At 33.8% G+C, this 25,969-nt stretch overlaps 1 protein-coding gene across 1 annotated transcript in view; it reads left to right on the forward strand.

Moving 5' to 3' along the window:
- Window positions 1-24,090, forward strand: part of LOC124636594 (acyl-CoA:lysophosphatidylglycerol acyltransferase 1) — a 267,980-nt gene extending 243,890 nt beyond the window's left edge. The window contains exons 5-9 of the mRNA XM_047172754.1: window positions 16,844-16,980; window positions 17,329-17,465; window positions 17,889-18,076; window positions 18,980-21,599; window positions 21,829-24,090. Of these exons, the coding sequence (XP_047028710.1) occupies window positions 16,844-16,980; window positions 17,329-17,465; window positions 17,889-18,076; window positions 18,980-19,216 (699 nt within the window). The 3' untranslated portion in view covers window positions 19,217-21,599; window positions 21,829-24,090. The remainder of the gene's footprint in view (window positions 1-16,843; window positions 16,981-17,328; window positions 17,466-17,888; window positions 18,077-18,979; window positions 21,600-21,828) is intronic.
- Window positions 24,091-25,969: the final 1,879 nt, after the last annotated feature.

Below are 25,969 nucleotides of genomic sequence, written 5' to 3' on the forward strand. Positions count from 1 at the left end.
CAGATAAAAGGCACTAGCGTCCCACAGATTTCGATTGTCCCCTCCTTAGGACAGGCTGGTAGGGTTGTCGAAAGTAATTTGGGGTTTACCTGCGTCTTGAGATTCGGACAGGTGAGTAATAAGGTAGCTGTGGTTTGTTGTGGTAAGTGTGAGTGATGAGGGAATTTGGGAGGATGTTTAATTATTTTCTGGTAGAAAGCTGGACCTTCATAAAATTGTTTCTGAATTTCTTCTCCATTAGTTCTCCAGAATAAGTTTTAGAAACTGGTTTTTGTAATATAACGTAAATAACGTATAACGTAACGTTTATATAAAGGCTTTGTAATTTTAATTTAATCTCAGACCTTTTTCTTTTTGTGGTTTTCGTCGACTAAGGATTAGACATACCCCATAAACAACATTTTCTCTTCATCTTCTTACATTCGTCGCAGCTACCAATATTTTAAGCCTATCAGTATCAACCCTACACATAGTATAGCCCTCCTGCTAACGTCTGCCGACCATGACCCTTACGATATTTCTCTCATACGTGTGTACCTACATTGTTTCAAGGCAAGTCTCGTATTGATCACTGTTATCCCGAACTCACGTACCCTGTCTCTACGCACCAATATTGAGATGAGATGTAACGATAAAGTTTCCCAGTGTGTCGGTTAATGGAAATGGTTTAGGCTTTGAGTTGTGCTCAAAAGGATTTTGGATTAAACAGCTTTTGTGTTTGATCGTCGTCAAACTTAAGGAATTGATTACGTGAGAAAATTTGGTTCGGTATTAGTAGGTGATCGAGAAACGAGAATTCCTCGTAGCCAGGAATTTTGAAAATAGGTAGATACAGTTTTTTTCAAAACAAGCCAATATGATATTCCCAATATATTTTTAAAGGAATTACACCAAAAAATAATTCACATAAATCCATCAGCTATTATGAACAATAACTTGCGCGAGGCACGTTAAAATCGCGGGCGTTTCAAAGAAAATCGGGTTTTTATTAAATATTTCCCCTTCGAATAGGAGCCGAGACGCCAGCGCTAAATAACAGGCATACCGGACGTTCGGATGCGGAAAATTTTCAAATAAATATAATAACGATGATAGAGAATGCCCGGCGAATATTGAAATTATTTGTTTTTGTTTTCGAAAGAAAATTCCCTCTAAATATGTAGACTGGAATGATAGTAGATAAAGGCAACTATTTGTTTAGGTTACATAAGTTCTAGCCAGTCAGCTATTTCATATTGAAAATGTAAAATATTGTGATTGGCCAACCCTTTTAAAACATGCCTTCTCTAAATGTTAGATTTAAGTAACACGAAAAGCACTCAATAATTTGTATCGCATCACTGATTGCTAGTAAACTTTTAAGAAAATCTTTAACTAGAAATAACTCAGTCTCATCTCAGACTTTCTCCTCCACTATATTTAACGATAATCAATTCAGAACAAAGCAACTATTTGCAACAGTTAGTCAAGTAATGGAAGTCTATTCATCATAAACTTGTGTCCCCAACTTCGGAACGTCGATAGCAGAGGCTTCGAGAACTTTCCAAGTCGTTTGTTTTAAGCTGTCATTACCATCAAAATTGTGTGTACGATTTATTCATTTCGTGTTTTCAGATTTCCCTCAGCTTACAGATTTATTGCTGAGCTAAAGTTTTTATGTTCTTCTTGACGTTCCAAATTATTTTACTTGTGATTTTTGTGTTCATAATTTCGAAGTTATTTACTTAGTTTCATCGGTGCAGCATTTTCATTCATACTTTCTTAATTTTCATTGATTTCAAATGTTTCTATATTTTTAAATGCTCGAAATAATTCAGATTAAGGTACAACTCTGTTTAAAGCAACACATCTTAAAACCTTATACAACGTTCCATACCATTCATCGCCAGAAGTCCACCAAAATGTTCAAGAACAATACTCAAAGTTAGAAACCTTTCATTTTGAATTATAAAAGTTAGCCCATCATCCACTTGTGTTCAAAATTTCAAATCATTGTGAACCAGTGACGCACATGATGCTGATTAAAACGACCCTGTTTGAATCCCCTTCGGCGATTTCTTTGTTTTATTTCTAACGCTAATTTTGTATCACAAAAGTTCTACGTGAACGCGTACTTACAGTTGGTACAAGTTAAACGCTGACGTTGGTTCAAATCGATGCCGATTGAAGCGATTTTAATAGTTGAGTATAAGACTGGGAGCATCCTTGAGATAATCAGGTTGGTATACAATTCTTTCAGCAACGGCGTAGAATAGTGCCTTAAGGTCGTGAAATATCCGTATAGGTCTAATACCTTAATTGTGATTTTACCGTTTATTATATTATTCGCTACTTGTTAAAAAGACAAAAAGAGTTATTTTCGCTTTTCCATTGCTCGTAACTTACACCCCATCATAAAGTCGAGTACAGACAATAAGGAAGACGCCGGGAGGTGTCGTCCCTAGGCGCCCCCTCCTCCCTTTGATAATTTATTATTGAAACCTCGTCTCCATTCTTTTCTTTTGTAATATTGTCTCTCGTTTCTTATTTGTTCCGTGGTACTAATTTGTTTGTTATTTTTTTCTTGATCGGCTCCGCTTTTGTACTGCGTCTAATGAAGTGCGTTTGAAAGGTTCGGGCCACGATCGAGCTAAATTAACGTTCGATTCGTTTGTAATTGGATGGGTTTCCGTGGGGTTTAGTAGTGGGAAAGTTTGATGACCCGATCGACGGACGGTTGTAGATCGCACTCATTTGTGCTTAGCGATCTCGTGACGAACAGTCTTCCGTAATTTAGAAAGGCTTGCAATTTGTGGACGTTGCGAATTAGAGCGTTCACAACCGTTCCGTGCTTCGACATCTTTATCATGGTGGAGCACTGAAGATGCTGTGGGAAGAATAAAATTAAGCAGGCGTTCTATTCTAGAAATGTAAAAATATGCTACCTATATTGCTGATTTTTTTACGTTAAAAGCAGTATAAATAAATGAAAAATTGTTGGTATCGAAAATTATAAAATGGAAAATAAAATTCACGAGGAACAAAGGCTACGCAACATGTAAAAAAATACCGATCTCATAGGCTTCCGCAGGTCCTTGAACTCTTTCACACCCAAACAATGTCCCAAATGAAAACCTATAATATATTTACGTCGACGACACGTGTAGAGGACGAAAAATAGACAACGGAATATTTTCGATCTTAATAATGTGAAAATTGTGTTTTCTTATGTTCAGACTAGGGATTTAGGTATCATTTTCGTAGGCAATGTCGGGGTTACACCAAATTGGGAAAACTAAAGGCGTTGGCGCCAAGCCAGATAGACAGATATTATATACGTGTCTTAATACACATTGATATAATAAGGATAGGCTGATATTGAAGGATAAAGGAAAGGAAAGGAAAGAAAGGAACAATAGGTGTTTGTTTATTTATTATGAGATTCTAGCTATAATTATTCAGATAGAAATAGTGGTCAATATCAAGTAATGATCTTCTGACATACATGCAAGATATACTACAAAAATCACATTTAATACATACTATTAGTTTTGTGTGATAATTGAAAAAAAAAAAAAACTTTATGAATAAAAATATTTATCTACAGTATTCTAGGAATAAAATGAATGTAACAAAATGCTGTTTATTCTTCTGCAAATCGCAATGAAAATCCAGCTCCTATTTACTTTACCAAAAACCCAACTTATTAGCACTATGTACATACTAATTCTCTCGGGATGACGCTATGAAAAACAAAACAAATAGCGGGTTGCACCTCAACATTTCGCTGAAACATTTAATTAAACTCAAAATGACTTCAATCTGTGGGTCTTTTGTTAAAAAACAAGTAGTTTGGGGGCAAACAAGCTGAACTTAATTTCGATTGGAGCGTGGCGCTGACGAATTTTTTAAATAAAAACATCACCTGCTCTGCATTTGGTCAGTACAGAGAGGGACTTTGACTGTGTAGTTGGGAAAGTGAGGATCAGATTTTTGCTCCTCTTAATTCTCTCACTTACGATGTTATTGCTTTTCAATCAACTGATAAATTGGAGAATCTTTATATTGATCAAAAACAGCCAAAGCAGGTCTTGCCGTTCAAAATAATTTATATATTTATTTTGGACTTTATTAACCTAATCAAAAACAGATCAAAATACACTTTAATGAATCGTACAAAATGGCATGTTTATTTACAATATCCTATTATAATTTGGACATCTGATCTACCAACAAACGTCTTCTCATCACCCCAAGGGCATAATTGGATTAATTGTTGATTTTCACAGTCGGATGGACAGCGTCTATCAACACTAATAATATTGCGTGGTAATTACCGATCTGCCAATTATTGTGTAATTAAAGCAAAGTCCCCTCAGGATTCAATTTCGAATCTACTGTTATTGCCTACGTTGCATCTTCATATAAGCTCCTCTAATTTAAAATTTAAAAGCGTTTACAAAAAAAGAAACAAAAATAAATCGTACCACAAAGAAATAATTTTATGCCACAATAAAATTAAAGGAAAACCTGGAGGGTTTTACCATGAATTTATAAGGCATAAAGGAGGCAGGCCGAATAAATCTGAACTCGAGAAAAAAAATATTATTACTTGCAAAAAAATCTTACGCATATCCGACCCTGTACAGATGTTTGTATGTAGATGAATGTACTTGCATGAAAATTGAGATACAGTAGTTCCACTTCTATGTATTACTTAAGAAATATCACGCATTTTATCATGAACTCATGGTTATCATATCCTTTTATTTCATCGATTAAATGTATCTTTATAAGAAATTAAGAAAATCTTTATTTATTTATTTATTCTTCAACCTTATCACTAACATTACAGATATACAATCCAATGCGTTAGTGAGGCACTTGTATTATTTCTTACAAAATTAAACACATTCGGGTAGTAAAAACACAAGATACATATTTACACAAAATAAAATTGAAAATTATAACAATAAAATAATAAAATTAAACAATAAAAACAAAATCTTCGTGGTAATAATAAAAAAAATAAGTTTATTGACACAATACACGTTATACAATAGCTATACAGTTTACATCAGTTCATTTGATTGGTCTCCACAAATAGTAAAATAACCCGCCTCCAAAACTAGAGAAAGACACAGACAATGTACGAACAATCTGCCATGTTTAAAAATACCAACGGACTCCAAATGAAAGCTAGCTGCCATCCTTCTGAATCATACATTTAGCGTGACGAAACAGGCAGACAGGTTGCTCAGCTCCGAGAGGGGCGCAACAATGTGCCTCGTTTGATAAATTGCGATATTGTTACCAAATGCCTCCCTGTCACATGACCACTCATACATGACCCCGAGTTTTTCACCTGTAGCTAACAACCCAGAGGTCAAGTTACCCTGGTTGGTCTACGGCGCTTTTTTTGCCGAGTCAACATATTCTGGTAGCGTAATTTGGCCTGGTTCATTGGATTGTGTTAGGTTGTTACTTTGACGTGAAACGTAACGTAGTTAGTGAGCTCCCATGTTGTAAATAGTGCATGCTGTTTGTTAGGAAAGGTATGGCGGAATGCGAGATTTTTCGGTGGAAATAACGTTGGTGTATTTTTTGTCATGCAACTGTTTCATTGGAAAATTCTATGATTAAAGAAAAACCATATGCTATTTGAATTTAATAAACAATCCAAGTGAAAAATACAAGCTAAAGATGAGCCTGAATGTACTTCCTTTGTCAACTTCAGGACGCAAAAATAAAAATTACTCCAAGATAGGAATTTCTCGAGATAAAACATGGAACACAATAGAAAACCTTACCTACAATTAATCACATCATTATCTCAAAACATTAAAATTCTCTGAACTCCACATACAGAGACTTTCTTTCCACATAATTAAGTAGACATCCTACCCTCATATCTGAAAGCCCAGATAAGGAGGTCCATTCATTATCCGAATTTAACTCGGCGTAACATTCATTTAGTAATGAGTTCACGTGCAAGTCACCGGTCGGTCATCTACGGCTAACCGTCAGTTAGGGACGACGACGAACAGTTTTGTATAACTAATTGCGAATTTTGAGAGGGTGCCTTTTTTAATTCGCTTCGTTTGGGCATGGTTGGGTTTTTTAATGTTGGTTTGTAATGTGTGGCATTTTCGGGGAAACGAAATATAGTTCTTATTCTTCTTTGGACTGTGAATTGGGCTATTAAAGACCCGCATCCCGTGGGAACTATTCCGCGCACTCAGACAAAAAGTATTTTATAATTTTCTTGATAAACCCTGAAAGAGAAATAGAATCGAAGAATCTTGTAGTCCTAAGATCGGTGCGTTAAAACAAGCTCTGTAACTTTATGATATTTATATTGATGTAATCAAGAAGTATTCACGAGATGGTTTTTCGAAAGCTTTATATGTATTGTAGCTATATAGCTCACAGAATTACTAGTAAATACAACCAAACGTCATAACGTACAAATAATAAGTGAAATGCGACCGCCACGGGCGGATTACGTGCGTAATTTCAATATGAGCCGCGGTAACCAATGTACGGATTGTGGACGGACTATGCCTGCCTGCATAGCCTTGTATGGTTTGCCAGCTGACCAAATGTGTCTATGTTTTTGTTGAGTATGGAGCTTGAAAATTGGGATGTACACGTAGTAATTATTGTTGATAGTTATTATTTACAAGAATGTTTTGAAGAAACGACGGAATAACAAGTGTTTTCTACTATTATTGTGTTGCCTGGTAATTGTTTTCTTAGTCTACCATGAATTTCATCAAAACTGTCGATGGCAGCTTCATTATGACTTGTGATGGTAGTGTCATCACAATTTACAAAATATAAACAATTATATGATAGACAGCTTACATTACAAAAATTAATTGTACGTTGTTTAGCTTTATTTGCTGTCAGTACATACCCGATACTATCGCATGGAAATAGAGATAGCATCGTTAATGTTAAGTCGTAATCATGTGTGCGTATGTCTGTATGTACTGCTTTGAAAGTTAATGGGAAAGATATGCAGTGAACACATTGAGCATTAGTTTTGTTAGAACCACTAATTTCCAGAGGTTTCATCCGGGAATCGAACCATCGCAATTCCGTGCACAGCAGTCCCTTCCTGTAACCACTTCTCACTTCCAATGTTAAAAGTTATCCGACGATAGATTTCCTAATTCTACAATACGTAACTTTACAATGACATACTACCTCATAGGCATAAAATATAACTCAATTCTAGGTAAACCTTGAGAATATAATGGATTGTATATTTTATGCGACAGCCGTACCAATTTAACTTGACAGTTCTATAATACTGAGTGGGAGTTTTGACTACGATTCGCAGAAAACTCTCATAAAGCATTCACATTTCCCAATTCGCAGAAAAACAAACAAGCATCGTAACACCTGGAAATTCAGTTTGATAATTTCTGGAAATTCACTTTTCAAAATTAGCTGGTATCTTCCTAACTGGCTAACGAACTATCGTGCCAGAGATAAATGCGATTTCTTGTGAAATGAAAAATACAATCACTGTTTATAAACGTATGATGAATGCTAGATAAGACAATACTTAACTAGTGAGCAAGCTGGGGACTATAAAATCTTGTCAATACTATACTTACATTTAAAACGTAAAAGTTTGCATGGGTTATTGTCTTTACTCATTCACGTAGACATTAATAGGCTTTTATGTGAGAACGTGAAGTGATTCCCCTGGGATTCGTGAAACAGCGAAAATAGCCAGTTTATTCATACTATCGTTGGCAAATACGCTGTCTAACAAGTTGTTTAAAAATTGACATCCCATATTAGCTACTCCAGAGTGACCCATATGTCCATCAGGGAGGACACTCGATGCTGATGCCGTATGACTGTGCCCAATTATCTAGTTCACGCACCGGTGCACAATGCACATGCCTTAACGATGGTAATTCTCCACTAGAGTGGTGTAGTGTTACCGAAGGGATGTATGGGGTGACCCCTCACATGGTGATAGTTGCTAGTTTTTTAAATGCTTTGAAGTTTTTAATAAGGGTTGAATGATTTTTTTAGCAATTTTAATATGTTTCGGAAGCTTCGGAATTCCATTGATAGTAAAACTTGTTTCTGTAACCGGCATGCGAAGCTTGCATCCGAATATGACTGTAAACTAGGTTTTATAAAAAAAAAAACATATTTTATGTTTATCAACATGTTGGTCCAAACATATTGACACTATTAAAATAACAACACTTTGAAACAATTAAGCAAAGCAAGTAGAAGAAAAAAATCCTATACCTACGAGAACCCTTAAAACTATCTACACATTCTTAGTTCTATCTGTATCTCTTACGTAATCAAGATATCATTGTGTGTAAGACAAAATAACGCGGACTTACATAAAACAGAGAAGAAATAAAGACGGGCCACGAAAATATCCCGGCCTCTGGTTAATTTCCTCCAAGGGGACAACTTCCAACTGTGGACAGTGGCCTTTACTAGTGATGCGCGTACCCCGGGATTCTGAGAAAGTTTTCAATTTGAGGAGTTTGGATGGATTGTGTGTTACTTTCTTATCTAGTTTTGTAAGCTGATTACTGAAAGATACTTTTACCAACATAATTATGAAATTATATGTAGATTCTCACTTAGATACTATTCTTGTTCTTACGAAATCGATTCAAAGTTGGCTTTGATCTTTTCAATTTTTTTTGACAACTTATTTTAATGAGTATGAAAACAAGACCTACCAATAAAAAAAACTAACAAAACCAAAAATCCCATTCCCGTTCCCGCGGTCGCAATCCCGTTTATCACCGTGCAGCGTACATCACTATTCCCATTCGTACAACAAATTGGGGCAAAGTTTGCGGTCTTCATTTCCTGACCACAACCATCGCTACTGGCGAACAGATGAAAGGATTTTTCATTAGTTTTTTCGACCACTCTTTTTGTAGTCCGGAATTGATAGTGGTAGCCTATCTAGTTTTCTGTTACAGTCGTTCCGCCTATCTACATATTTGTGGTACGAAATTGGGTATTGGATTTTTTTTGTGATGAAAAGGCAGTCGCAAACTTTGTTATCAAAATTTTTGCTGTATTAATAAATAGTAACAAAATCGTTTACAAAGTTTTTTGAGGACCCTTATAATAAGGCAAAGTTAATAATCACCTTAGAAACAGCAGTCGTTCTTCATAATTTTATTACCGAATACTATCATACATAATTTGCAATATTTTTCCTCTCCTATTTCCGCACTGTCCAGAATATTTACCTCAGTATCTAATAATTAATTTTAACACCTCAATTTCAACCCCATACGCAAGAACCGTATAGATAAGAAATAAATTCACTTACATTTTTCAACAGGCCATATTAATGAAAGCAATATGTCTTCTTACGATCAACACAAACCAACGAAGCGTATATTTTAATTCTATGTCCTACTTGAACGGTAAAGCTATGAAAATATATCACGCGACAAAATTATTTATTGGAAAGACGTGAGCAATTATGTAACTAAGTGCGGTGTAAAAGGTTTAAATTATGTAAGATACAAGGCTCTGCATACGGCCTCGCTTGGGTTTTATGTATAGAAGAGCTTTAAAAATACTAAAAGCCAGGAGTAATGTGGCCTCTAATTAGTGAAAAATGTGGAATAGGTCGAGTATTTCCAGAGATTTCACGGTATGTGGGAACTACATAACACATGTAGTTTTGGATATGTTAGTTTTCTTTCCTGGGTCAGGTGGTATTTGGATCTTTTGATGTTTAATTTGACAGTAAGTCGTCGTAAGTGGTCGCAACCGCTGTTAGAATTTTGGATTTGTTAACAGTAGCTAAGTGATTAAAAATTATTTTTACGTGTGCAATACAATAAAGTACACCCGGCGAAGTAGTTTTTTTTTTTTTTAATAAAATAGGTATGTCACATAAATAAATAAATTCCTTTGAGCATATCGTACTCGAAAAATAACATAATATTAAAAATAATTTAAAGAAAAAATATCGCTTCGCCATAGCACATCAACTCCATCTATACAAAACCTCACCATATAGAACAATGTTGAACAATGGGCGTTTGACCGGGGCGCCCGCGCAGCACGTGCTGCCCACCGAAGCGTATTTCCTGAACATTTGCGATGGATGTTGTGTTCCTTGAAATTATATGTGGGTGGTTATAGGGGCACAGGTGGGTTTATTTATGAGGTGTTATGGTTTTTAGTCTTCTTACCAATAAGCCCCTTTAGAATCCCGGATTTTCCAAAGGAATGACTGAGTTGGGTTGTCGACTATGGTCCTTAAAAGCCTGCTTGTTTCCGTACTCATAAATTAATCATCGCCTTTGTGGTTTACAAGCTGTTTTCTGCGGTTTCATTCGCGTCTCGTGGAAAATACTAAGCGTATCCAAATAAAATATGGCGCATGTCACCAGAGGATAAAGCAGTTTCCTAACAGTGAAATATTTTTTAAAATAGTTCAGTACATAGTTCAAAGAACTAGGGTACAAACGAACAAAAGAATGTGTTCTCTTTATTCGCACATCATTAATGTAGGTACGTAATGTTTCAATTTAATTCAAAAACTTCTTTCTATCAATTAAAGGGGCATACTAATAAGGTATTACATTTGTATAACAAGCATTGAATAAAATAATTTGTTTTAATTTAAATCTAATTTATTCAGGCACGCGTCAGTGAGGAATGTCGACACTTCCGATGCGCGTGCGCACATTGTCATTATACAAAAAAAATAGAAGTTTAAATTAGAACAGATTTTAATAATGTTTTCTATAAATGTTTACCTTTTTGTATATGGATACCAGTGGCGCCTACATTATTATGTTTACCTAAAAATTTTTTAAAATTTTGCATGAAAATGCTTACAAATTTTGAAGTTATAGTAAACAGACAGACAGAGGCGTCAGGGTACCTTAAAAACTGAAAAAAAAAAAACTGATTTCAAAGTTGTTAGCCGTTTAATGTTATGTGTATTTTTTCTTTTTGAAAATTAGTAAGAAATGACAATTTCATTTTAATTGGTGTAAAAAACTAGACAATTGACCTTCTACTTACACTTTGGTATGTTTGTTGGTGCACGGACGCACCGACCATGACCGTGAACCTCTCTTGCATATTAACGTGTGTAGGTGAACAAACTGCTTCATTATGGGAAATTAATTCCACCCCTTTGTTTATTTTTAGGTAACTCTCGATTGTTCCGGAGCGCCTGCATTGACTACAATTCAATTGTTTTTGGAAAAAAGCAAAGATAATATTGATTGCATTCCTGATGCAAATGATGGTACTTTTAGAATGAAATAAGCCTGAATAAGCTAACAAAAACACAAAAGATTTTTTTTTTTTCAATTTGTACTCTATGCTCAGCATATCAGCAACAACACTCGACAGTACCACCTACGGGTAATATTATTAAAATTACATATCCAATCCTTAAGAAAAACTAAATTTCTAAAAATACAACCCACTAAACAGCAATCCTACATACCCCACTAAACACCACCAAAAAACCCAAACGTACCACATTAAAAAAAAAAACAATAACCACGAATATTAACCTGAATATCGCGTGCTACAGTACAAAATTTTGCAGAAAGAACTGAAAGAAAAAACTACGGTTGCAATTAAAACAAAAATAGAAAAGGAGGGAACTCGGCCGTAGGTAATTAGGCTTGCTTTCTATGAGAACGGCATACGTAGCAAGTTTTGCGGTACACTGCAAGCCGATAAAATGTAGCAACAACTTTAAATGAGGATGGTTTTGTAGAGGAAAAAGTTTTGTACAGGTTTCAGGTTTATTTTTTTTTTGAGATGGGTTTTTCTTGTTGTAAACATTGAATCAAGAAGATATTTTTATGGTCATAATTATTCTACACCTATAGCTTGAAAGTAAGAAAATTTTCAAATTATTCAAAAGATTTTTTTCTTTGAATTAGATGACTTTTGAGACAAAGTTTTTATGCAGTAATTGATAGAAATATGCATAGTGTACTCCATTATTATGTTTCAACCTTAAAGACGATGAAAAACCTTTTCAATATTCAAAAACTGGTTCAAAAACATAATATTCAAAAACCCACTCATTAAACTCCCGAAAAAAAATCACCACTTAACATGACCGCCAGTGTAAACGCCACAGTAAGATTTTTCCCTTATCTCACCGTAGTAGCGGTAACGATGCGAAAGTTTTCAACTAGATACCCTCGTTACTGCTCCTTGGACGTTTCTAACGAGACTTTTTTCTTTTAACGAATTTCCCTGGACACAGTTTTGTGTATACTTTCTTCGCTCCCGACTTGTAATAGTTTGAGCGATTAACAAGCTCAACTTGTGACGGTTTACTGAAATCGGATTATCTTTAAGTGTGTCCCGGTAATTTTGGCCGAGCGTGTAATATGATTTTTTATTTAATCGTATTAGGAGTGGGTTTATTTACTTGTTGGTAGTTTGTGTAATGCGATATTTTGTGGGTTAGTTTATTTTTAGGTTATGATAGCCTTTATTTTTTAAGTAGTTTTGGACAGCTTAAATGATACATTAATATTAAATCTCAAAAGGGATTCAAAGGCGTACAATTATGGCTATATCTCATGTTTCTTCGAAATTCATTAATGAACTTTGACAGCCACCAAATTGTAATATCCACTACTATGGTTAACCGTAGTCAAACCCAATTATTTTCAACGTTACACCCAAAATGCAATTCATCACAGCTCGCATATTATCCTATCATCGTGCCATGTTCAATTAGAAGTTAGACAAAAGGTGTTCCCGGTTTCGTGCAAACTGTTGTAATATGATATCCTGTTAGTAATTGTAGTACTCAGAATGAGTGCACGTAAGTGTAAAACGTGTTGAAGTTTGTAGTGGTTAGAAGAGTGAATGAGTAATATTCTGCCGTCGTTATTAAGAAAGGCACAACTAACATTTTACAAATGTTGAGAAAATCGAGTTTAAAATATTTTTTGAATTTTGTTAAAAAAAAAACATGTTTAAAATGTGTTTTTCGAAATTGTTAAAATGAAAAAAAATGTGTTTTTTTGGTATGTACACAACGATAGCAATATTATATTTTAATTTAAATGGATATATTTAATAATTAGCATAATTCTTTTTAACTTAACATAAAAAATATCAAGAAAGGAGCAATATTATGTTGAAAAGGCACATGTAACCAAATATGCCTTTTCAATGTTAAATTTTTAGTAAAAATTACGATGAATAGGCATATTTTCTTAATTGTGTCTTTTCATTGTAATTTTTTTAAATGAATATATAGGTGCAGAAAATATTACAATGAGTTCATAACGCCTATGTGCCTTTTTATATAACATTTATTAGCGTAGGGGTAAATAGAAAGGGCATAACTGCCAGTTGTGACTTTTCTTTCTACATTAATTGCCAAAATGTTCGTTCCATTAAATATATCGATAGTAAAAAGGTAAAATAAAAGTCACATCATACAATATGCCTTTTTATTGTAATAAAACTTAAAAAGTGATGTAGTTGTGCCCTTTAAGCTTATGCTATCTCTGTTTATTTTGCAGCTAAAAATCCACAAAAAATCAGGCAGATAGGCCTTTTTTTCCTGATTCCGAATATGTATATAACTCATTTTGACAAAAAATTTTAGTTGTGCCCTTTTTCGGTAGCACGGCAGTATTGTAGTGTAGTAATGTGGATTTTAAGTTTTATGAAGAAAAGCTAAGTATCTCATTATAGGAGTAGTTATCAGTTTCTAATAAAATTGAGTGGTTTCAATCCAGTGGTTTAGGTGATGATTAAGTCAAAGGGGTGCTTGCCAATAATTCTATTAGAGGTAATTTAATTAATGCGAATGTTATAAGGATGTATATAGGCATTCACGTATGTTTGTTACTTTTTCATGCTAAACACACTGGACGCGTTTTGATGAAACTTGGAAATTATATAGCCTATATATCAGAATGCATGTGTGGAACAGGTGAAACCATAGGTAGTGGTCATAATAATATAAGCTCCGAAAACTCTAGGTTTCTTTCATCTATAGTTAAAACACACTTACGAATTCCTTATCTATCATGCAATTATCAAGCCATACTCCTATTACTAGATATCGGCAGACATAACTTCCCATAAAGGCCAATATTGAACAAACCCTTTACATATAAGTAAACACATACAAAGCTCCATACAGTGCTCACTAATTAGCCCCCAGTCAAAGACATGCGGCGCTGAATTAAACACAGCTAATATAGTGACCGTTTGTACGTTTGTTATAACTAAGCGTTTTAGATACTCGTGAAATTGTTCGTTTTTGAAAGTATTTCCTTTGATTGAAAGTCGGTAGAATTTTTTTTCATTTGCACTATGAAAACATCGCTTAGGTATATTGCATAATCAAGTAGTTAGATATGTAAGAATATACTATACTAAAACCGTATTTAATGCTATAAAAAAGAGATTTAAAGTACTGACATATTTTACAGAATATTTGTAAATTGTAAAATGTATTAAAAATGCACAAAACATAGGCAATAGTTTGTTCAGTAAAACACAAACAATAGACTCCTTTTAATCCAAAAATACCGTTACAACTTGTACTTAAAATCAATGGTTTCTATAAATTATCGGGTAACAACAGCAAATTGCAGGCAATACTATTAAAGGAATCAATACAAATGAAGTATTTGTTGTAAAAACGTTAAGTATCGGATAGCGTTGCTAACTGTGACGCACGCTTCGTCTGCTGTGAGACTCACGATCTTGGCGTTGTCCACTGTTGTCGACACAAGACGAAGAAAATTTTACGGTACGAGTATTTTAGTATGAGGAATACGATGGAAAAAATGAATACCAATCTGAAATGTGTCATAATTATCGTCAAAAATCAGGTAATACTCTCGTATAAAATATCACGTTTAATCTGAATGCAATTCAAGCATGTGTTGACATGTCATGATATTTCTGTCGAAGTTTATGTTGTTAATTTTATCTTTGGTTTAAACAAATCCCTTATCAAAATATTATTTTGCAATATTACTAAAAAGACGTTAAGAGTCACAAGCTCTCAGATTCTCATTCAGATTTTTATACATTCACGACTTATTCGACAGTAAATAGGTAGTCGTCTTTTCCGTGTCGACATCACTGGAAAGCCGCAACCCAATTGGACGATCGTTAGTGTTTTCAAAAGTCCTGCCGATGGTTCCCGATCGGATCGCGGAGGATAGTTCCCGGTACAGGTCATTGCACCCGTGGGAACGAACGATTTGCGTTCTTACTGGACTCTGAAGGAACTTGAGTCTAGGTCTTACTGGTAGATGTTCTACGTTCATATTGTTGGCTGGGGAAAAGGGGGTTTGAATCAACCATAAACTATTCTAACATACTTATACTTACAGCGAGATAACAAACTATACGAGCTTACAAACTTTTTATGTGTTAATTTTCCATTGAAATATAGTTTAATTTACAGATAGTTTGGTGTTTTTTTTTAGTTTTTGAAACGAGTTTTACATTGAAGAAAACATGGTGGACTGTACACAAAGATTTATAACTAATCAATCTTTACCTACTTAAAACCGCATTAAGTACAATCGCCAACAAAAACTATCATCACAAAAAAATAAACAATACATTATATATTTTCTATCAAACAGAAATCGTGAGCGGCCATGTTCAGTACAAACACAACAGCGGGTTTAATTAAAACATCGCGTTAGTCGACCCTTGTGTCCAATCAGGGGTGGTCGAAAAGTTGCACACTCATCGGCGGGCCAATATCGACAATATCCATTAGATGTGCCCCTATGAGTAGGGTTGGCGATCATAAACTCGAACTTGTTTATTATATTTATGAACTGCGAAACTTGTTTTGTCTGGCTTTGATAAAATTACAGATCGTTTTATTACTACTAATATTATTTATATTACTTTTTTTCATCAACTTTCAAAATTTTTGCTGATTTAGAAAGAGATGCCTCTCAAAATGTTTGACTGCATCTTCAAGTGTTGATCGTCCTTAAGTAGTTAAGTTAAATACCTATTGTTAATTAAAGCGTAAATTATTTTCCCCGTACATATTTTAAATTACATTTATAGTTTAAAAGCATTAATTATAATGGAAATCGTTCATAATTAATACAAAATAAATTCTTACATTGGGACTGCCAGCCCTAACACGTCGACCAATCCCGATAATGACGTATGAAAGTACGATAATAGTTAACGCATTGTGCGGGCGACTGTACCAGCCCCCGAGTCTTAGCTCTATAGTGCCACATTGTTATAGGAATTTATATTAAAATATGCGGCCAACGATTTATCTCAAATTATACACGGTGCATCGAACCATGAGAGTCATTTTTCTACGATCCTTCTTTGAGGGAAAAAATGACATGTAATCGTGGCTACGGTAGGGTTTTGGAAGGTGCGTGATACGGTTAAAAGTGGGCACAACCGTTATTATTGTGATGGGCAGGTATATTAATGTCGCATTCGATTTGAGTCGAATAAATCAAATGAAAGTCGAAATCTCGTAAGTGAACTGTGGCATTACCAATCTTATCACAATTAAAATTTTGAAACGTATGTAGCCCATTTTTTATGGGAAATCATTAAATTACCCTTCCCGCTGTGAAGGCGGCGTAAGGGAGTGTCAGCCTCTTACTGACTGAAACCCACCATGTTCCTTCTTAAGCCCCTTATGTACTAGGGTCGCGGTATCTGTTTCAAAAAATCCCGCAGCCCCGGCAGGAACATACATATGTAGCCTCATGTGTTGATAAAAATAAGATGCATTTCTACGCATTAGTCCTAGTTGTAAAATGACATGTATATTTCAACCAACTAATAAAACCTTTGTCTTTGTCTGCAGGGCAAGTCGAAACGCGAGCAATCTTTAGAGGACCTGAGGCAGCACATTCACAAGTACTACATACCGCTGGCGAGGCAGTTCATCGTGCTGTTCCCGGAAGGTGGATTCTTGCACAAGAGGAGGGAAGTCAGTCAGAGGTAAGGAGACAATGATATCCATTGTGTTATGTACTTAAATATTCTTAACAGTTTTCGATGTATGAATTTGAAAAGGGAGTTTAATTTTTTATTATTTTAAGGAAGAGCAAACAGTAACATTATAAAATCTTACAACTGATTAACGTTCAATTCTTCTCCGTGTGATAGGAGGTCTGTGGGGTGATAAAAAGGGTGATGATAAAAATCAAAACACCTATTAGCTTTTCGTTTTGTCCACTTTATCCGTTTTCTTCCATTCTTACCTTCTATCTATTGTAATGATGAAAGTATATCCATTGGAGCCGTATAGTTCCTGCAATAATTATAAACTTTCGTCTGTTTGCTTAGGTTTGCAGAAAAGAACAACCTGCCGAAATTGGAATACGTATCGCTACCTCGCGCTGGTGCTATGAAGGTTATCATGGAAGAAGTCGGTCCTCACAGGGACCAGGGCGCTAGCACTTCCAAAGAGGATTCGAAAAAAGGTGACGTATGACTGTCATAATGTTAGTTCGAACTATCTGCGAAAGGTCATAAGGTACTGGACGGAAATCACTGCCGACCGTGGAAATGGAATGGAAATAAAGTCAGAAGTATTCTTCAGTTCTTCAATCACAAAAGTATTGCAGCTTCCATTTGAAAATAAGATCATTTAAGAAGGAATTGATATTTGGCGTTCGTTGACTGAAAGCCCACGTTCACCAGTCGGTAACTGGCTTATATGATGGTAGTTAGATCATTATGAGAATCTAACGAAGGTATTAAAAAGCATCAAGCTTTTTAAAAATCACAATATTAACAAAACTGATTTCAATAAAACTTGGAAAAGGTCATAATTAACAAGGTTTAAATGTATAGAAACAACGCAACAACATAAACATAAAATATTTATAAAATCCTATTCACAGATAACAACTTCAACCAGAGCAACTCTAATCTGATCGCTGAATCCAAAGTCGGGGACAGCATCGAATGGATCCTAGACGTCACCATCGCCTATCCTGACCGGGTTCCTCTGCATCTTCAGGATGTGGTGTGCGGCATCAGACCTGCGTGCACCACTCATCTGCACTATAGGCTGTACCCTAGTAGTGAGGTAGGTTATTGGCTGGTGAATTCTTGGTCTTATAGGAAATGCTCAATCTTTCTCCGTGTGAGAGAAGGCCTGTGCCCAGCAGTGGGACGATAAAAAGGCTGTAACAGGAAAAATTGTATATGTCTAGAAGAAGAAAAACAATGCAAAGAGGTTCATCTTTCTAAAAAAAAATGTGTCGAAATGATTACAATAAAAGGTTTAACTGTGCTAAGCTGTGGTTAGAACAATGATTTAACATTTTACTGTCGAAAACACATGGGCATTCAAAACTCTGAAGATTTATGTAGATCTAACTAAAAACTACTAAAAGAGCCATTAATCTTCAGTGACTACGTTTAAAACAATTCTACAGCAATCCCTTAAGATCATTTGAAACTATATCAGTCAGAACCCAAACGCTAAAATCCCTTTTCGTACTTTTTTCGAATTAATCATTACGCTCTACTTCACCCTAAATTTAACGACGAACTATTCTGAAAATTAGCATAAAAAAGCTTTTTGGCGACTCCGAAATGTGCCATTACGGGGCCTTTAGAAGAACCTTTTTGATTACCCTGAAAAGGCTTTTTCTAAAGATTCATTATGTAGCGAGTAAAAGACCAGTATTGAATATAAAGCTATAATGTACGATATGTAGGACCGTGGGTACAGTATTAAATGACCTTTTAAAAAGTATCATATTTTACACATTTAGCTAAACTTAGGTACAACATTTTAAAAGGGTTTCATTCCTTTTAATTGAGTTATTTCTAATTAGGTACCGAATGAAACGCATCTTATTGAATAACATTTAAAAATGTTTAGTAAGAGATTTAAGAAAATACTAAAATTAAAATTTGAGACAAGATAATTTTAGTATTTGTAATTATATAGGCAAGGTTAAAATTGTTTTTCTTCTTGCAGGTACCAGCAGACACTGAAGGCATGACCCAATGGCTATACGACAGGTTCGTCGAAAAGGACCAGATGTTAGAAGAATTTTACCGCACGGGCCGATTCCCTACCAAAGGCAGCGGCCCACACTTAGCTAGAATCGTTAGGCAAGACAATCTTAGATACCTGATCCTCCATACCTTCTTCATAGCCTCAACTTATTTACAATACGTCTTAGGACGGGCAATCCTTAGCTATGTGTGGTAACGGAACATTATGGCACCAGGCGTAAGTTTTCTACAAACATTTGTGTTTCGCATCACTTTCAGGTCGTCTGTAATGGTTGGAACTTCATTAATGTCTTCAATTAATTGTTTTTCAGTATTCTTTTGTGAATATCTGTAGGTTTTAGTTTGCTTTTTGAGATGTTGCTTGACTTTAGTAGTTTGCTTTTTTTGAATGCGGTTTTTTTTCTGTTCTTAATTTATGAAGCTCCAATCACTGAATGACTGCTACTTGGTATGTCAGATAGGATAATAATACTTACAAGAGTATCAGGTGAATTCTATAGCCATCAACAATTATGTTAGCATATCATAGTTTTGTAATAGGTCCTTATTTTCTCACGCCTGGTGTGCGAAAATGATGTAAAGGTATTGAGGTTTTGGATGTTGACTGTACTTTTAGTAAACTGTGAAAATAATTCATACATTTAAGTCACGGATAAAATATAAGACTTCTTGTGACAGTTACTAACTACACAAACGTGTAATCATCATGTTATATTGTGTTCAATAGACTACATAGATTTTTTCCTTGGATTTTTACAGTTTTCTATTGAAAGTATAGCACTTATATTACTTAGATCGAATTACTAGATGAAACCCTTCTGTAAACCTAAATTTCTGTATACAATGATAAAATGTCAGAGATAGCAAAGGTTGAAAGCACTGAATTGAAAAAAGATAGCATCGCCATACATACAGGCTTTAGTTTGTGTTAATCAAACAAAAACTCAGTGTGGCCGGCATTTAAAGTAAAGATAATAGGTACCTACTTTTTCAGTCAACATCCAAAATGAAATTTGCCCTCATTTAAGAAGGTGCAAGGCGGAAGTACATTTTTTTAATTTTAATTTACTTGTACTTTAGAATTTATTAAGTTTTTTTTTAGTTATAACACGTGCGTTTGAGGTTACCTCGAGTTTGGCATATCGGGTTAGAGCTCGATAGTTTGTGCCCAGGGCACACTTAATTAAGACCAATAAGCACTTTCTTTTAGTGAGAGACTACATACGCTCAATACTTTAAATTCATTGGAAAATTAACTTCGAAAAATCGAATTTCCAATCGATTTAAATGTTAACCCGATCGTATGTGACACGGATATGTGTCTATCAAAGCGTGCTGTGACATACAAGTCAATATATAAGTAAAAATCTTAGCATAGTAATTGTGCTTCGCAATGAACCAAATTTCAATCCCTTGTGACAATAAAAAAGAAAAATAGACGAGTTTTTATCCCTCACTTTTATCACGTTTCACGTTCTACTTAATCAGATCCTCTCGCTTCAAAGTTTGAATTTAAAAAAATCTAATTTTATACGAAGAATTCTCGAGTCAATTCGTGGTGAGAATTCTAAATAAAATTGAAATACCGAACGACGTTCGTGGTTGGCGTTTGGAAAAAGTAAAAAATAAAAAATCCGGACAGAAAAATCCCTAAAAATTATTTACGAGAGCTGTCCGTCAAACGTAAATACGACTATGGAAATCAGCGTGATTTTTCTCTCTGGAATTATTATATAGGTAAATAATTTTGTAGCTTGATCCTGGATTTGGACATAATAATTATTGTTTCATTTGTTTTTCAAGCGTCGAAGATCGAACAACGTGCCACAAAAATTGTCAATGTCTAAATTAGAAATAAGTCGGTGTAGTATGAATAACAATAGCTTATAAGATTCACGTTTTTGTTCTAACTGAAAATGTGGGCATCGTTCCTTTTAGTTCATAGCTATTGTACAGGTTTCAACATGTAACTAATAACTAAGTGAAAGTATGTGTTTTGTGGTAAAATTATATGAATTAATGAATATGCCAAAACATATTTGCCGTAAGTGCCTAGGCTTATATTGGTGTAGTTTATCATTGTAAAAAAATATAAAAATTGTACATACTTTCTTATAAATGATGTCACACAAGATTGTAATTGTTAGCAATATCTTCATAAAATACTTTAAATTTTGAAAGCCAAATGATAGAAATTGAATGAGTTGATAGGAAAGGCAACAATTTTGAAGATTTTCACGTATATTTAAAATATTGAAAGCACGCTACACACGATTATTGAAGCAAATATTTTTTTACCCCAATATGGAAATAGATAAATTTATAGATAAACACAAATTGATCATATCTAACCAAGTTCCTTTATCATGTCCAAATGTGTGCCTTTTCAATTAGGCATTTTTTTTTTCAAAAATATTTGTAATAATTAATTTTACAAGTTATATTCAAAAGGGTTGGTAAGCATCAATTATTTTCGTATTGAATAGTAATTTTTGTATTTCTTAACCAGTTAAGTGAGTATTTGTGACCATATCAAAATGTGATTTTTTTATAGAATGGATAAACAAATTGTGATTACTATAGTTCGGCCATTCAGAGAATGCGTTCCTGACACGTCGCGATTGAACTGACGACGTAACTTTGCAATGGCGTTGCAGTTACGATAAAAATATTTTTGCTGGTTGTTTACCGTTTTAACAATTGAGGAGCATTAAAACAACATTATTATATCAATAATCAATGAATGTAGTTACGTCGTCAGTTCAATCGCGACGTGTCAGGAACGCATTCTCTGAATGGCCGAACTATACCTACTTTAATTACTAAATGTCAACTTACTTGTTTATGGATTTAAACTGCATAATAATCTTATTAATTCTTCTATTAAAAACACGGAATGCGCGTTAAGATCTTTATATGAACACTTAAAAAAAAAAAAATGTTTTAATGAGTACGTTTTTATTATCGAGCTAAAAATGGTAATGTAAAACTAATTTATTAAAATGTTTTAAATAATTTTATTTCAATGCACACTCTTCCAGTATATCACGCAGAAGCGAATTATTACCGCATTTCTTCAAGTATTATGTTTGTATCTTAACGTATTTATTGCATTTAATTTGCAGAGTTTTCTATAAACTCTGGAAATGTCTAAAAAACAGCAAAGTTTTTTCTTTTTTTTAATAAAAAGTAATATGTTAGTTTTGTTTAAATTCTTCGTTTTATTACTAGGTAGTTTTTCAAATAAAATAATGCAAGTGTTTTTATCTTTTAATTTCTAGGTTTCAAAACTAGTCGACTGTCGATGATTTTCAATACATTTGTTTTTTATTTTTATTCGCTGCGACGGTTTATCTATTTTGACAGTTATAATGTAACATAATTACAAATCTGTAGTTCGAAATTAGTCGGTCATGTAGAGAAAAACTTTCATCTCAGCTTCTAAGTTTGAGTACATTAAAAAAAAGTAATTTTAGTGAACATATTAATGTCATATTTTAACATAAACATGGCAAAATAGCCACGTAATTGTGGCTTATAATTTGAGTGTATAAGTTTGTATTATACGATACTAACATCACTTTACTAACACTGATTAAAATAATTTTATCTTTGGAGATTCCAGAAATGGATTATTCTGGAAAGTTCCATAATTGGAATACCTATTAACAGGGATGTGTAATTAATTAATAATGTACCCAAAGCGAGATTCAAGTGATTTAATATAAGGTTTCGTTTGTAGTAAAATTTTAAATTTCATTTTGCCAATAATTAATTTGTAGTAGGTACATTCGAAATAGTTTCGATTTTTCAAAATTTAGGTGTTGTCTAGGATATGGGGTAATTGGGTCAATGTGATTATATTTAGTATACATGTTGTTGTTTCTTTTTTTTAATGAGTTAAGTTTGTTTTTTTTTTTTTAGATAAGGAAATAATAGGCGAGTAACAAAATTTTGTGATGCTTTTCATGTTATAATTTTACTTTTAGTTTTTTGCTTAATTCTGTCAACTTTTTTTGTTTATTACTTAAATCGTTTTCTTATAACGGTAGAAACTGTAAGAATGGCGATAGTCCTTAACACGAGTGAGATTTTTGCTGAAAGAAGTATCGTGAAATAAAATGGGTACATGATTTTATTTTTGACGTATACGAACGCAGCATTGTATACAATTCAAAATGATTTTGGATTGCTAAATTGTACACGTTTGTAAGATACAGGAAACTAAAAAAGTTTCATGAGCTAAAATTTCCGGAACGAAAAACGACTTCGGTTCTGATTTCCATAGTCGTATTTAGAAAACGAGAATTTGTTTTCCAAAGTCGTATTTTTCTTCCGGAAATTTTCGAGAGTGCGTTGTTTTTTTTTGAGTTTGTCGGAAGCAAATCAGTGTAATGAACTTAACTGTACCGAATTATATCTATCTATTGGTCTTAACTATGTGATTTGTATAAATGTCATTAAAACTAACTGTCGGTGGTCTTTTGTCAAGCAATATCGAGGGATTTGTTTTCAAAACGTGTATTTTTTATACAAACATGTTTTAAAATGGCAATTCTTGATCTCTTTCAAGTTTTTCATGAATAGGTCCTATTCAATATTTGATAATTAGAACAGATTTTGTCGAGTAATTCGCTATAAACCAAATTCAAAATAGTTATTCACAATCGCTCATTTCTTTGATTCCTTAGAAAAAACATGGAATAAATAAGTTAATTTCATTTCATTCGTGTAAATATATTAAAATTAAACATAAATTCATATGTAATTTCATGAATCCACATTCTTCAATATATGTGGATTTATTATTTTTTATGAACATTTTTTCACAAAACATTTTTCATAAAAAATAATAAAACACTTGTACCAACATTTTAGTTTTCTGTACCATCAAATTCTCTAGAGATTACGACTCGGTACAAACCATAGAAGACTACATTTACCAAAATAACGTTACACTCGATATTGTTGACGTTAGGCCATTTATTGAGCAGAACGCTTAGCTCGCTGTACATAATATACTTACGGACGAATCCACGGTTTGTCAATAAACACGTTTGTGGCACTCCATCTGTCGTTTTATTTATTACCTAGACTATTTTACCTCTCTGGACTAGAAATAATTATGTATTTGAGAACACTTACACCTACATAAAAAGTACCTGCTCATTCTAGAAGTAAGCATTGTTGCACCTACAATATTAATAAGTCTAAGTTTCTCAGATCATTGGAAAACCTTTTAGTTTTGCTTAACAGTTTTATAATCAGTACAACGTTTATTAATGAAAGTTTTATATATAATAGCTAATTTAGCATAGCTAATTTGAAAATTGATGTTCAGAATAGTCTTCGTTAAAAGCACAAAAGATAGAGACAGCTGTCACCTTTCAAAAATAACAACCGCTTGAAGAAAGATCTCAAAAAAGAAAAATACTACTTAAACAATTTATTCTACGCAATGACAAAGAAAACGACGCAATAATAACTTCAAGAAACAATACTGCCTACACTACAACATTACGAGGTGTGAAATATAACGGCAAAAGACTATTATCATTCGCGACCCCTTACGTAACTTTCGACTAATTTACCTTGGTCCCTTAACACCTCCCAAGATCTCCCAATCTTATTACAATGTTCTTAGGCTCAGAGGAAGTAGGGAGGTCAAGCTAACTCGGCCAGTCACCCACCCTTGTCAGAAAAAGAGAATTAGGTAGAATTTTGGAAGCATGATTCTGTGTTTCTGTGATTAAGACAGCCTTAATGTTAGTCTTGGAATTTTCGGAGTAAAACTGTTAATATTTTTGGAAAAATGTTTTTGTTTAGCAGGTTTCAGAAGAGTACTTATAAAGGCTGTACAGTTGAATGAACATCATTACCCAGTAAATTCCAATGTCATATTGCTTCGAGCGACGAAAATTCCGTAAAAAAATAACAAACGAGTCATCCCACGCAATATTACTCAGGTACGTATATTTCCCAATTCAATTGTGGAAACGCGTTCAAGAATAAACAGTAAACAGCTTAACTTTCCCACGCGAAAAACATCACAAAACATAAAACATCTCACCTTAATCAAAAAAAAACCTTTATTTTCTTACCAATAATTTTTATTCCAAATAACATTTTCTCAGCGGTAATTTTTTTACCAATAAAAAAAATATTCTGTATTTTTTATTTGTGAGAAAATAAACATGTAAATAATAACCTCGCCGACGATATAATCGTATATCGAAATACTTCCTTCAGTCTGAAAGAGGGGGAAGCTGAAAATCGCTCCTTCCCGCGTCTAAATAACATTTTTAGGGTTCCGTCGTAAAATAGACGTCGCCGTCGCTTGAGCACGTGTTGTCGTATGGGTTCCGTGACGATGATGTAGGTTAACTAGATGGTGCTGAAGATTGACTCAAGTTTGATGGGACTTATATAAAGATAGGTAAATATTTTAAGAAACACGTCAGGTAAGCTGTGTTTCATACAGGGATAATTCTTATTATAATAGATCTAAATGATATAGAAAAAAGTCAACTATTAAGCCAATAAAAAATAACGTCGAAGATCGATTTCGACTATAATCTAAAAAGAGAAAATTAAATATTTTTCTTTCTCTCATCACATTCAACAACATAAATCACAATAATTTACAAAATAACAAGTAAAATAAATGCTTGTGGAATATTTTTTTTAATAATGACACCCTTTAGTTTCCGCACAAATCCCATAAGCTCTTCTTGTACGCCTAGATCCGTGTTCCTAGTCCATTTTATGAGGCTGTCTGCAACGACAGCGGGTGTGTATTGATAAAAAGAAAACACCATTTTATGTTTTATGTGCCCGCAAAATGCTTCTCATACTGTACGTTTGTTGCAATAAACAATCACATAAAAACATACTCTAATACATGTAAAAAATATAATTTACATATTCTTTATTTTATGATATTTTATCA

The sequence above is a fragment of the Helicoverpa zea genome, chromosome 14 (assembly GCF_022581195.2).
Source record: "Helicoverpa zea isolate HzStark_Cry1AcR chromosome 14, ilHelZeax1.1, whole genome shotgun sequence".
Lineage (NCBI taxonomy): Eukaryota > Metazoa > Arthropoda > Insecta > Lepidoptera > Noctuidae > Helicoverpa > Helicoverpa zea.